Genomic DNA, 13,699 nt, shown 5'->3' on the forward strand with positions numbered 1-13,699 from the left:
AACAAGTGTCACTTGATAAAAATGTGAGCAAGTTCAGAGTCTTCATGTGAAATAGGCCACAGTGCACAGATATGCAGAGGAAACATTAGACCTACAGTCAAGTACCACAGAGGAAGTCAAGGCAGAGTCTGGCTTAGCAGAGTGATGTCATATTGAGCTTATATCAGTAGTGACAAGAACATGGTGGTTTTGCTTTGCTGGTAATGATTTGCTTGTGGTGGCTACCCAAAGTGAACTGAGTTCTGACTGTGCTTTGGTAAATTCTACAGCAATACTCATAGTTTTCCAAGCAGCAAACTTGGTGGCCAGCAGTCACACAGTACCTCCGTGTCCTTCTCAGTGATCACTCAACATTTGATGTTGTGCCTGCTCCTTGCTTACTGTACCAAGCCTGGTAACAACACTAAATATCAACAACCCTAATGTTCTCTGGTGGTCATTCTATTTATCACAAAGAACTGCAACTCTTAATTATTTGCATGCTCACCGATGGTGAGTATGTGCATAGATTTACACTGACATCCTACCATGGCTTTGGGTGCTTCACTTTTTTTGTAATGCAGATGCAGTGTTACCACTAGCTGTGATTGAATTACTAAGCCTCTTTTGTTTATGTGTGTTGTCTGTAGCATATTTTTTTAAACTAAAAAGCAAAATTTGATAAAAATCCCCAGGGAAGGAGAAACATGAATAAATTTATTTAACCACTTGACTTACTATTCCAAATTATCTTGGGGAAGCTGATTTTTTTATAAATGCTGTCTCAAGTTAACTCATGCACATGTATTTCTTTTTGTTTCTTTGAAATCTAGTGGGCATTCTTCACTCTGTATTCATACTAGTTTCATATGTGGCATTTAGTTGTAGTCTGAATCCATTCCTGTGTAATTTAATGAGATATTGTTTCATATCTCCCCAGTAAACCTGTGTTGTCTGTACTATTACTTTCTTTGATGAAGTGTTAGGAAACACACTAGCTAAGCAAATGTGCTGTTTTTGCAATAAATGCTTGATTTAATTATAGTTATATTTCTGCTGTGCACAGGTAAGACCTGAATAGTGAAGTTAAGCTGTGACTTCCATGTATACTATGCTGTCAGGAGGATCCAAGACCAGTAGGAAGTTCTTCTACATCTACATCCATACTCCGCAAGCCACCTGACGGTGTGTGGCGGAGGGTACTTTGAGTACCTCTATTGGTTCTCCCTTCTATTCCAGTCTCGTATTGTTCGCAGAAAGAAAGATTGTTGATATGCCTCCATGTGGGCTCTAATCTCCCTGATTTTATCCTCATGGTCTCTTCATGAGATATACGTAGGAGGGAGCAATATACTGCTTGACTCCTCGGAGAAGGTATGTTCTCGAAACTTCAACAAAAGCCCGTACCCAGCTACTGAGTGTCTCTCTTGCAGAGTCTTCCACTGGAGTCTATCTATCATCTCCGTAACACTTTCATGATTACTAAATGATCCTGTAATGAAGTGCACTGCTCTCCGTTGGATCTTCTCTATCGCTTCTATCAACCCTATCTGGTACAGAGCTCACACCGGTGAGCAGTATTCAAGCAGTGGGCGAACAAGTGTACTGTAACATACTTCCTTTGTTTTCAGACTGCATTTCCTTAGGATTCTTCCAATGAATCTCAGTCTGGCATCTGCTTTACCGACAATTGATTTTGTATGGACATTCTATTTTAGATCACTCCTAATTTTTGAAATTAACTGCTTCCAGTTGCTGACCTGCTATATTGTAGCTAAATGATAAAGGATCTTTCTTTCTATGTATTTGCAGCACATTACACTTGTCTATGTCAAGATTCATTTGCTATTCCCTGCACCATGCATCAATTCATTGCAGATCCGCCTGCATTTCAGTACAATTTTCCATTGTTACAACCTCTCGATATACTACAGTATCATCTGCAAAAAGCCTCAGTGAACTTCCGATGTTACCCACAAGGTCATTTATATATATCGTGAATAGCAATGGTCCTACGACTCTCCCCTGCGGCACACCTGAAATCGCTCTTACTTCGGAAGATTTCTCTCCATTGAGAATGACACGCTGCATTCTGTTATCTAGGAACCCTTCAATCCTATCACACAATTGGTCTGATAGTCCATATGCTCTTACTTTGTTCTTTAAATGACTGTGGGGAACTGTATCAAATACCTTGCAGAAGTGAAGAAACACGGCATCTACCTGGGAACCAGTGTCTATGGCCCTCTGAGTCACATGGACGAATAGCGCGAGCTGGGTATCACTCGATCGTCTTTTTTGAAACCCATGCTGATTCCTACAGAGTAGATTTCTAGTCCCTAGAAAAGTCATTATACTCTAACATAATATGTCTTCCAAAATTCTACAACTGATCGACGTTGGAGATATAGGTCTATAGTTCTGAAACATCTGTTCAATGTCCATTCTTGAAAATGGGCATGAACTGTGCCCTTTTCCAATCTTTTGGAATGCTATGCTCTTCTAGAGACCTATGGTACACCACTGCAAGAAGTGGGGCAAATTCCTTCACATACTCTGTGTAAAATCAAACTGATGTCCCATCAGATCCAGCGGCCTTTCCTCTTTTGAGCAATTTTAATTATTTTTCTATCCCTCTGTCATCTATTTTGATATCTACCATTTTGTCATCTGTGCGACAATCTAGAGAAGGAACTACAGTGCAGTCTTCCTCTGTGAAACAGCTTTGGAAAAAGACATTTAGTATTTTGGCCTTTAGTCTGTCATCCTCTGTTCCAGTACAATTTTGGTCACAGAATGTCTGGGCATTTTGTTTTGATCCACCTACTGCTTTAACATAAGACCAAAATTTCTTAGGATTTTCTGCCAAGTCAGTACATAGAACTTTACTTTCGAATTCATTGAATGCCTCTCGCATAGCCCTCCTCACACTACATTTCACTTCGTGTAATTTTTGTTTGTCTGCAAGGCCTTAGCTATGTTTATGTTTGCTGTGAAGTTCCCTTTGTTTCAATAGCAGTTTTCTAACTCGGTTGTGTGGACCATGGTGGCTCTTTTCCATCTCTTATGATCTTCCTTGGCACATACTCATCTAACGCATATTGAACAATGGTTTTGAACTTTGTCCACTGATCCTCAACACTATCTGTACTTGAGACAAAAATTTTGTATTGAGCCATCAAGTACTCTGAAATCTGTTTTTGCCACTTTTGCTAAACAGAAAAATCTTCCTACCTTTTTTAATATTTCTATTTACGGCTGAAATCATCGATGCAATAATCGCTTTATGATCACTGATTCCCTGTTCTGCGTTTACTGTTTCAAATAGTTTGGGTCTGTTTATTACCAGAAAGTCTAATATGTTATCGCCACGAGTTGGTTCCCTGTTTAACTGCTCAAAGTAGTTTTCAGATAATGCACTTAAAAAAATTTCACTGGATTCTTTGTCTCTGCCACCTGTTATAAACTTTTGAGTCTCCCAGTCTATATCTGGTAAATTAAAATCTCCACCCAGAACTATAACATGGTCAGGAAATCTACTCCAAATATTTTCCAAATTTTCCTTCAGGTGCTCTGCCACAACAGCTGCTGAGCCGGGGGCCTATAGATCCATCCAATTACCATGTTTCAGCCTGCTTTAACCATGACCTTCACCCAAATTATTTCACATTTCGGATCTCCGTCAATTTCCTTCGATGCTATTGCACTTTTTATCGCTATAAACACGCCTCCCCCTTCACTGTCCAACCTGTCTCTGCAGTATACATTCCAATCTGAGTTTAGAATTTCATTACTGTTTACATTTGGTTTCAGCCAACTTTCTGTCCCTAGTACTATGTGGGCATTGTGACCATTTATTAATGAGAGCAGTTCTGGGACATCGTGGACATCATGGAATAATCTACAATGAAAACAAACCAAACATAATCTTTCCAAGTTCTGGGCATCCCTCATCCACTCAGGACCTCCTCAGGGGCAATCAGCAATGTATTTCCCAGAAACCATTCCACCAAAACAGAAGAAATCAATTCTGAAGAAACATTGCAATGTCTGCTTTATGCGAGATGATCTGATTGGAAACATGTAGGAAAAGAAACACAGTATTACAGTAGAGACTGTACTGTTCCTCTGAGTGTAACACCTAATTTCAGGAAGTATCTGTCAGTAAAAGACCTGTAAACAATACATACACAAAAATAATTATAAATGAAACAAATGGAAAAATTTATGCATTGTAGTTTTTCTCACAGCCTGAAATTTCTTGGGTTAGTATTATATCTATAGCTTTTAGTGAAGTATTTTGAAAAATTACAACAAATAAACAAAAAGTTGAGCAGAAACTCAAGTATATTTAAGAAAAGTAATTAAAAAAATAAATATTTCTGAACAGCAGTCTTGTTGTGAGTGGTCAGTTACTGAATTAACAAAAAAATAGGTTACAATAGGTAGGTACATTTTCCTGATATTTGTATTGAAAGGAAATTAGTGCATGAAACTGAAGGATGATGTAATAGCCATTTGCCTTTGTCATTAGAATGCAAAATAAAGTGAAATCTCACAAATATTTAATGGAAAATCATTTAGATCACCTATATGGTCCACATCCTTCATTGTTTTGTCTCTTTTGTTATCTATCACTTACATCTGTCACCTAAACACTTTCTCTTCTTCAGTGTTTTATATATACATAAATAAATATTTTCGTCACCAACTGTGCTAGTTTCATTATCCTCCTAGTATCTTGTTCCGTTTATAGTCCACTTCTCCTTTTTTATTTATTGATTTATTTATTTAACATTCTATAGTTTTAATGTTCGTTATTCGCTGTTTTCCAGCCAACAATCACTGCCAACAATCTCTTCCACACCTATCAGTATCATCAATTTCCGTCAATTTCGTGTTGCTGGCTATATTTTTGTGCCATTGGCTATCTTTCTCTGCCACAGGAAAATTTTGCTGGGACATTTCTGCGCCACCCGCGAACTTTTTTGTGGCGCGCGCCATCTTTTTTGCGGCACGCGTGATCCCTGTTTTTGAGCAACGTGTGTTCTTTTCCCCTGATCTGGACATACTTGCTTGGTCTGGTCAACTTTTTCTGTATTTTTCTTATTTAGTGGTCTTCCTTTGGTATTGAACATTACCAACACATTTTCTTTCTTTCTCGTCCTCCCCTCCGTGTTTTATTCCTTCTTATGATTACTATTTTAACTTTAGTTATTTAATTTCCCTACCCACCAGTTACCCACTATGTACCCTAATCCTATACCACATTATTTACATTCATTCTGGAAACATGCATTCACCGTAGCCAAACTGCAATCCCACATACTTTTCCTCCGGTCCTGCTTAACCTTTGAAATTACCCCTAAAGGACTTACCTTAAAATTTCCCATCTCTGGGTGCAATTTCTCCTTCCACCAGTCTCTCCTGGACTTCCAGAACCTTCAATCCTTAACCCTTACCCAACTTGTCCTGAATCTCTACACAACTTCATGTAACCACCACTCCCAACAGCTCCTATCTCTCTTCAAAGTCCTCCACCTCTAAAACCCTTGCTTGGAGAACACACTCAGGAACATCATCCTAGAAGCCAGCTGCAAACTTGAGTTCCATGCCACACACCACCTGCAAAAACTATCCACAGTGCTAGTGCAACACCTAAGAAGTGGGGTCCCTCTCCCTATCCCTCACAAACACCAACCACAACAGAACCTTCAACAAACCCCCCCATAGCCAACAAACCTAGCCTAGCCACCCTACTCAATCTCCCCATCCCAGCACATACCCCACACAGACCAAATCTCAACTATAACCACAGTCAAATGCCACATATCACCAGTCCCAATTCAGTTCTAAACCTCTCATCCAGATCCCTCTCTCCTCCAGAGACATCTGTTCTATCAAAAGGCTTAACCTTTAGCCCCACGCCTAAATTCAACCACACTGCCCTGGTTAAAGATCTCCTCTCATTCACCCAGAACCTCAACTGGAAATATCACTTCACTACCCAAACACAGCCCCCAAATACTAGACCCAGTGTTGAACCCTGTCTAGAACAGTTCCAATCGCCTTCTCAAAGGGATCCTCCTCCCCTCCCCCAAAACCATCCCTTGCAGACATTTCAGGAATTCCTCACATCCAGTGTTGCCTCCCAGTCCTTCTTGAAGAACATCCCGACAACCCCCACCATCACCTCAGCTGAATCCCATGCCATTAAGGAGCTGAAAACAGACCGCTCTATTGTCATCCTCCCGGCGGATAAAGGCTCCACAACTGTGGTATTTGACCGTGTGGAGTATGTGGCAGAAGGACTGCGTCAACTCTCTGACACCTCAACCTACAAAGCTGTTACCCAGGATCCCATTCCCTCCATCCAGACTGAGCTGCAGAAAATCCTAAAAATCCAAGGTCCCTCTCAACGGCATCCATAGACTTACTCACTCCACCTGAGCCACATACCCCTACCTTCGACCTATTACCCAAAATCCACAAAGAGAACCATCCTGACCGTCCCATTGTAGCAGGCTTCAAAGCCCCAACAGAATTTATCTCAGCTCTGGTAGACCAACACCTCCAACGTATCACCCGCAGACTCCCATCCTACATCAAAGACACAAACCACTTCCTAGAATGCCTCAAATCCATTCCCACTCCTCTCCCACCTGAAACCTTTCTTGTCACCATAGATACTACATCCCTTTACACAAACATCCCACATACCCATGGTCTCTCTGCCCTTGAGCACTACCTCTCCCAACGCCAACCCGAAGATCTTCCAAAAACCTCGTTCCTTATCACACTTACCAACTTCATCCTCACCCATAATTACTTCACTTTTGAAGGCCAGACCTACAAACAAATCAGGGGAACGGCCATGGCAAACAGGATGGCTCCGTCCTATGCCAACCTCTTCATGGGCCGCATGGAGGAGGCTTTCCTGAAGACCCAACAGCTGCTTCCCCTGGCCTGGTATAGGTTTATAGATGACATCTTTGTGGTCTGGACTCATGGTGAAGAAACACTCCTTAATTTCCTCCATAACCTCAACTCCTTTTCAAATCTGAATTTGACCTGGTCCTTCTCCAAAACCTAAGCCACCTTCCTGGATGTTGACCTTCATCTTGTTGAAGCTCACATCCACACCTCTGTCCATATCAAACCCACAAACAAACAACAGTACCTTCACTTTGATAGCTGCCATCCATTCCACATCAAACGCTCCCTTCCCTACAGCCTAGGTATTCATGGCAAACGTATCTGCTCCAGTGACGAATCCCTCAACAATTACACCAATAACCTGACCAGTGATTTCCTCTCCCGCAACTATCCTGCAGAACTTGCCCACAAACAGATCTCCCGAGCAATACATTCCTCCCCGTCCAACAACAATGTTCCTACCCCCAGACCACACAGAAGCATCCCCCTTGTCACCCAATATTATCCTGGCCTCGAATACATCAACAAATTACTCCGCCAGGGATATTACTTTCTCAAGTCAATCCCTGAAATGAGATCATCCCTTGACAAAATTCTCCCCACACCACCCAGAGTTGCCTTTCGTCGCCCCCCCTAACCTCCGTAACATCCTTGTTAAACCCTACAATAGCCGGCCGCTGGTGGCCGAGCGGTTCTGGCGCTACAGTCTGGAACCGCGCGACCACAACGGTCGCAGGTTCGAATCCTGCCTCGGGCATGGATGTGTGTGTTGTCCTTAGGTTAGTTAGGTTTAACTAGTTCTAAGTTCTAGGGGACTTATGACCTCAGCAGTTGAGTCCCATAGTGCTCAGAGCCATTTGAACCAAACCCTACAATATTCCCAGACTACCTACTCTACCCAGCGGTTCCTACCCCTGTAACCGACCCCGCTGCAAAACCTGCCCCATGCATCCCCACACAACCACCTACTCCAGCCCCACTGCTGGTAAAACATACACAATTCAAGGCAGGGCCATGCATGAAACTACACATGTCATTTATCAGCTGACATGGCTGCACTGCACAGCCTTTTACATCGGAATGACGACAACTAAACTGGCTGAGCACATGAACGGACAAAGACGAACTGTCCGCCTAGGAGATGTCCAATACCCAGTAGCAGAGCATGCCCTCCAGCATAATTCTAGGGACCTAGGAACCTGCTACACCATATGTGCCATTTGGCTTCTCCCACCCAACACCAGTCCCTCTGAACTGCGGAGATGGGAACTTGCACTCCAATGCATCCTTTCATCCCGCCATCCCCCTGGACTGAACCTACGTTAAACCACCTCACTCCCATTTACTCTTCAGTCTTCTCCTCTTTCCCTTTTCTCCTTAGTGATTCACACATCTTTTCATCCTACATAGTTGTGTTTATCTTTATACTATAAACCTCTTTACTTCTGTATGCATCCTCTTTGGTTTGAAGCTGGCACAGTACTTACAGTAGAATATCTTTGGCTTCCCTCTGACAACCATACCTCCATCCTTGCTACCCTCCATGTTTTCCTTTCCCTGTTGCTTCATAACCTGGGTTGTGAGTAACTGAGTCCACTTTCCCTTCTTCCCTTTCTTTTCCCTCTCTCGTCCCTGATGAAGGAACATTTGTTCCGAAAGCTAGAAACGTAAATTTTTGGTTCTGTTTTTTGTGTATCTATTGGCCGTACTGAGCTGAGGTAAGTACTGGCCAGCCCCTCTATCTCTTTGTTAGTATTTATCTCACATTAAACATATTTTCAGCTTCAATACTATTAACTGAATGATACTAAAAAATTAGCAACACCAATGTATAAAACATGATATTATCTGCAATAAATAATCAATTTTGTTATGACAATTTTTCATAAAAGGAAACTATATGATGAACTGCCTCTTGCAAGCAGTGCTCCACTAAATATGTCACTCAAGCATGCTTCATGAAATGCCTCAAATTTTCAACTTTCCACAGCATTCTCTTCATTCATTACAGGCTGTACAGTAGTTGTCCCATCCAGTGATACTAGTATTACAAAATTGTGGAAGGCTTCTATGGAAATTTGAATGAGTGAAGAGTAAGCAGAGGTAAGATACAACTTCTTTAATAAAAAATTATTTCATTAATTAAAGGAATGACAAAATATTTCTGTTCAAGAACTAGAAAAGTCTTGTTGATTAATGTCTAATCATCCATTGTTTACTAATTACGTGTATTTCTATAGTTTGAAACCATACTTGAGAAGACCTCAGGGTTCCAATCAGAATTAAAATGAAAATGCTTTAGTCCTAAGACAGTAATGTTTAATACATGCTTTCAGGTAGACGTTGATCAACACACATTAAGGAGCAACCATTTTGTCAGTAGTCAAGAAGTCCATACTTCTTAATCTGAATTACATGAAATGTGAAATGCAATGAACTGTGGTAGCAGGTTATTGAGTCAGTTGGGTTTTGTTATCTATCAGTGCAGATGTCAATTTGTATTGACTCATTAATAAAGCTCCATGGAAAGATGGAGTGGACTGAGATACAGGAAGATGAACTGAATTACTACACTGAGAATAATTAACGGAACATTAAAAGAACTCAGAATGATAAGACATCGTAGAGGTTTAAGTTCTTGTTAAAAGATCTCACAAATCTGTTAATGGGTCCTGGAAAAAGTTGAATAAGCCTATATTTAAAAATTCATGTAAGCAATATAACAAAATATTTCACTGGGTCCAATTTGTGATTTAACAACATGGTTTTAATTGCACATGTGTAATTGAAATGATGCATTCTCTGCAAAAACAAAAGTATTCACTTCAGAATTTTTTAAATACTGCTTGTGGAAGTGTCATCCTTAATGCCAATGATGAAAGGTTTTGCCCATAAAATAATATATTTGACAGCGAACCCCTAGACATATACCTACGAATGATTGTATGAATGAAAATTTCCTACATCAGAAGCTACCCAGAAGGTAGGAATCTGTGTAAACTAGCTTTAAAAGTAATGAATGACCTTAATGATCACACTGTTTTAGAAAACACTAAAATTCTTGGTGCACTGAAGTGGTCTGGACAACAGTCTAGGTAGAGGGTAAGAATGAACAACTTGCTGAAATGTCTTACTTAATTAAATGACTGAAGCTGATATCAGGAACGATACTTCAAGTTGAAAACATTTGTTATAATTACAAATAGTTTCTTGAAATCAAGAGTTGCAATTTATTTCCACATCCATGATGAAAATGCATTGTCTCTTTCCAAAAAAATAAAAAATAAAAAATAGCATAATTCTTCTTACCTGTTCTACAGTATAGGGTGGTAACAGAGTTTTATGTTGCTGAAAAATGTGATCTATATATGCATGCCATCTGTAAAATAGTGGATCTCTCATAGAAGTTGCAGGATCCCCAATAACTCCAAATGTTTCCTGTTGAGAGGATAGTCATAATCAAACAATGACTAAATTATGCAATTAAAAAAGTTTAAGAGAAACAAATGTAAAAGAGATAATATTGATGAGATTGTTGTCCTGTTGTTGCTGAATATGATACTCACCTTAAAACCATGTAGGATACATTCTAAGATTGGTAATTCTCATCAAACTGTCTTACTGACAACCTAAAGATATGACCAAAAATTCATGAGAGGTCTTTCAATGCAATTCTGCTACATTAGTCTTTGAAGGTTTCAAACTATGCCCTTTTGAGAGCAAAATGCATTTTTAGCATCTTTCTATCTGTAGTCCTACATTTTGTGGCACACCTGTTCTATACAGAGACTGTATACCTTGGAGGATTCCTCCCGTCATGATACCTTCTATTAGATACTTATATAACTGAAGTCCCCCCCCCCCCCCCCCCATGAACCGTGGACATTGCCGTTGGTGGGGAGGTTTGCGTGCCTCAGTGATACAGATAGCTGTACCGTAGGTGCAACCACAATGGAGGGGTATCTGTTGAGGGGCCAGACAAACACATGGTTCCTGAAGAGGGGCAGCAGCCTTTTCAGTAGTTGCAGGGGCAACAGTCTGGATGGTTGACTGATCTGGCCTTGTAACACTAACCAAAACAGCCTTGCTGTGCTGGTACTGCGAACGGTTGAAATCAAGGGGAAACTACAGCCGTTATTTTTCCCGAGGGCATGCAGCTTTACTGTATGGTTAATGATGATGGCGTACTCTTGGGTAAAATATTCTGGAGGTAAAATAGTCCCCCATTTGGATCTCCGGGTGGGGACTACTCAAGAGGACGTAGTTATCAGGAGAAAGAAAACTGGCGTTCTACGGATCAGAGCGTGGAATGTCAGATCCCTTAATTGGGCAGTAAGGTTAGAAAATTTAAAAAGGGAAATGGATAGATTAAAGTTAGATATAGTGGGAATTAGTGAAGTTCGGTGGCAGGAGGAACAAGACTTTTGGTCAGGTGATTACAGGGTTATAAATACAAAATCAAATAGGGGTAATGCAGGAGTAGGTTTAATAACGAATAAAAAAATAGGAATGTGGGTAAGCTACTACAAACAGCATAGTGAATGCATTATTGTGGCCAAGATAGACACGAAGCCCACGCCTACTACGGTAGTACAAGTTTATATGCCAACTAGCTCTGCAGATGACGAAGAAATTGAAGAAATTTATGACGAAATAAAAGAAATTATTCAGGTAGTGAAGGGAGCCGAAAATTTAATAGTCATGGGTGACTGGAATTCAGTAGTAGGAAAAGGGAGAGAAGGAAACTTAGTAGGTGAATATGGATTGGGGCTAAGAAATGAAAGAGGAAGCCGCCTGGTAGAATTTTGCGCAGAGCACAACTTAATCATAGCTAACACTTGGTTCAAGAATCATAAAAGAAGGTTGTATACATGGAAGAAGCCTGGAGATACTGACAGATTTCAGGTAGATTATATAATGGTAAGACAGAGATTTAGGAACCAGGTTTTAAATTGTAAGACATTTCCAGGGGCAGATGTGGACTCTGACCACAATCTATTGGCTATGAACTGTAGATTAAAACTGAAGAAACTGCAAAAAGGTGGGAATTTAAGGAGATGAGACCTGGATAAACTGAAAGAACCAGAGGTTGTACAGATTTTCAGGGAGAGCGTAAGGGAACAAATGGCAGGAATGGGGAAAAGAAATACAGTAGAAGAAGAATGGGTAGCTTTGAGGGATGAAGAAGTGAAGGCAGCAGAGTATCAAGTAGGTAAAAAGACGAGGGCTAGTAGAAATCCTTGGGTAACAGAAGAAATATTGAATTTAATTGATGAAAGGAGAAAATATAAAAATGCAGTAAATGAAGCAGGCAAAAAGGAATACAAACGTCTCAAAAATGAGATCGAGAGGAAGTGCAAAATGGCTAAGCAGGAATGGCTAGAGGATAAATGTAAGGATGTAGAGGCTTATCTCACTAGGGGTAAGATAGATACTGCCTACAGGAAAATTAAAGAGACCTTTGGAGAAAAGAGAACCACTTGTATGAATATTAAGATCTCAGATGGAAACCCAGTTCTAAGCACAGAAGGGAAAGCAGAAATGTTGTAATTCTGTCAGAGACAGCAAAGGACTTGGAAGAGCAGTTGAACAGAATGGATAGTGTCTTGAAAGGAGGATATAAGATGAACAACAACAAAAGCAAAACGAGGATAATGGAATGTAGTCAAATTAAGTCGGGTGATGCTGAGGGAATTAGATTAGGAAATGAGACACTGAAAGTAGTAAAGGAGTTTTCTATTTGGGGTGCAAAATAAATGATGATGGTCAAAGTAGAGAGGATATAAAATGTAGACTGGCAATGGCAAGGAAAGTGTTTCTGAAGAAGAGAAATTTGTTAACATCGAGTATAGATTTAAGTTCCAGGAAGTCGTTTCTGAAAGAATTTGTATGGAGTGTAGCCATGTATGGAAGTGAAACATGGACGATAAATAGTTTAGACAAGAAGAGAATAGAAGCTTTCGAAATGTGGTGCTACAGAAGAATGCTGAAGATTAGATGGGTATATCACATAACTAATGAGGAGGTGTTGAATAGGATTGGGGAGAAGAGAAGTATGTGGCACAACTTGACTAGAAGAAGGGATCGGTTGGTAGGACATGTTCTGAGGCATCAAGGGATCCCCAATTTAGTATTGGAGGGCAGCATAGAGGGGAAAAATCATAGAGGGAGACCAAGGGATGAATACACCAAGCAGATTCAGAAGGATGTAGGTTGCAGTAGGTACTGGGAGATGAAGAAGCTTGCACAGGATAGAGTAGCATGGAGAGCTGCATCAAACCAGTCTCAGGACTGAAGACCACAACAACAATAACAATAACTGATGTGTGGTTAACAATTCTTCTAAATTTGAGCTCCATGCTCCTGCCTGGAGTTAAATGTTTCAGCCTTATCCTTGAGCTATAATTGCTGCCTGTATATTTACTTTCCTGAATGTGTAAATCTTTCTTCTTGTTTTTGAAAGTATAATTTAATTTTATAGATAAAAAATCTACTCACCAAGTGGTAGCAGGAGAATACACAGGCAATGGATATTGAAATATGCAAGCTTTCAGAGCCAGATGTTCCTTCTTCTGGCAGAAGGGTTGAAGGGGAATGAATAGAGATGAGGGAAAATGACGGGTGAGGTTTAAGAAAAGGGATAGAGTTCAGAAAAGTGACTTAGAACTTTGGTCAGGGGAGACTTACTGAATGGGCTGAGAGGGAAAAACTGATTGCTTGGGACTGCACTGGATGAGAGTTGAAATTATGAGAGCTTAAAAGTGGAAGACAGGGTTATTCACAA

At 40.4% G+C, this 13,699-nt stretch overlaps 1 protein-coding gene across 1 annotated transcript in view; it reads right to left on the reverse strand.

Annotated features, from left to right (window-relative positions):
• The window catches only part of LOC126235230 (phenoloxidase 2-like), a 211,408-nt gene that overhangs the window by 104,110 nt on the left and 93,599 nt on the right, over positions 1–13,699 (reverse strand). The window contains exon 8 of the mRNA XM_049943961.1: positions 10,225–10,353. Within this exon, the coding sequence (XP_049799918.1) occupies positions 10,225–10,353 (129 nt within the window). The remainder of the gene's footprint in view (positions 1–10,224; positions 10,354–13,699) is intronic.

The sequence above is a fragment of the Schistocerca nitens genome, chromosome 2 (genome assembly GCF_023898315.1).
Source record: "Schistocerca nitens isolate TAMUIC-IGC-003100 chromosome 2, iqSchNite1.1, whole genome shotgun sequence".
Taxonomy (NCBI): Eukaryota; Metazoa; Arthropoda; class Insecta; order Orthoptera; family Acrididae; genus Schistocerca; species Schistocerca nitens.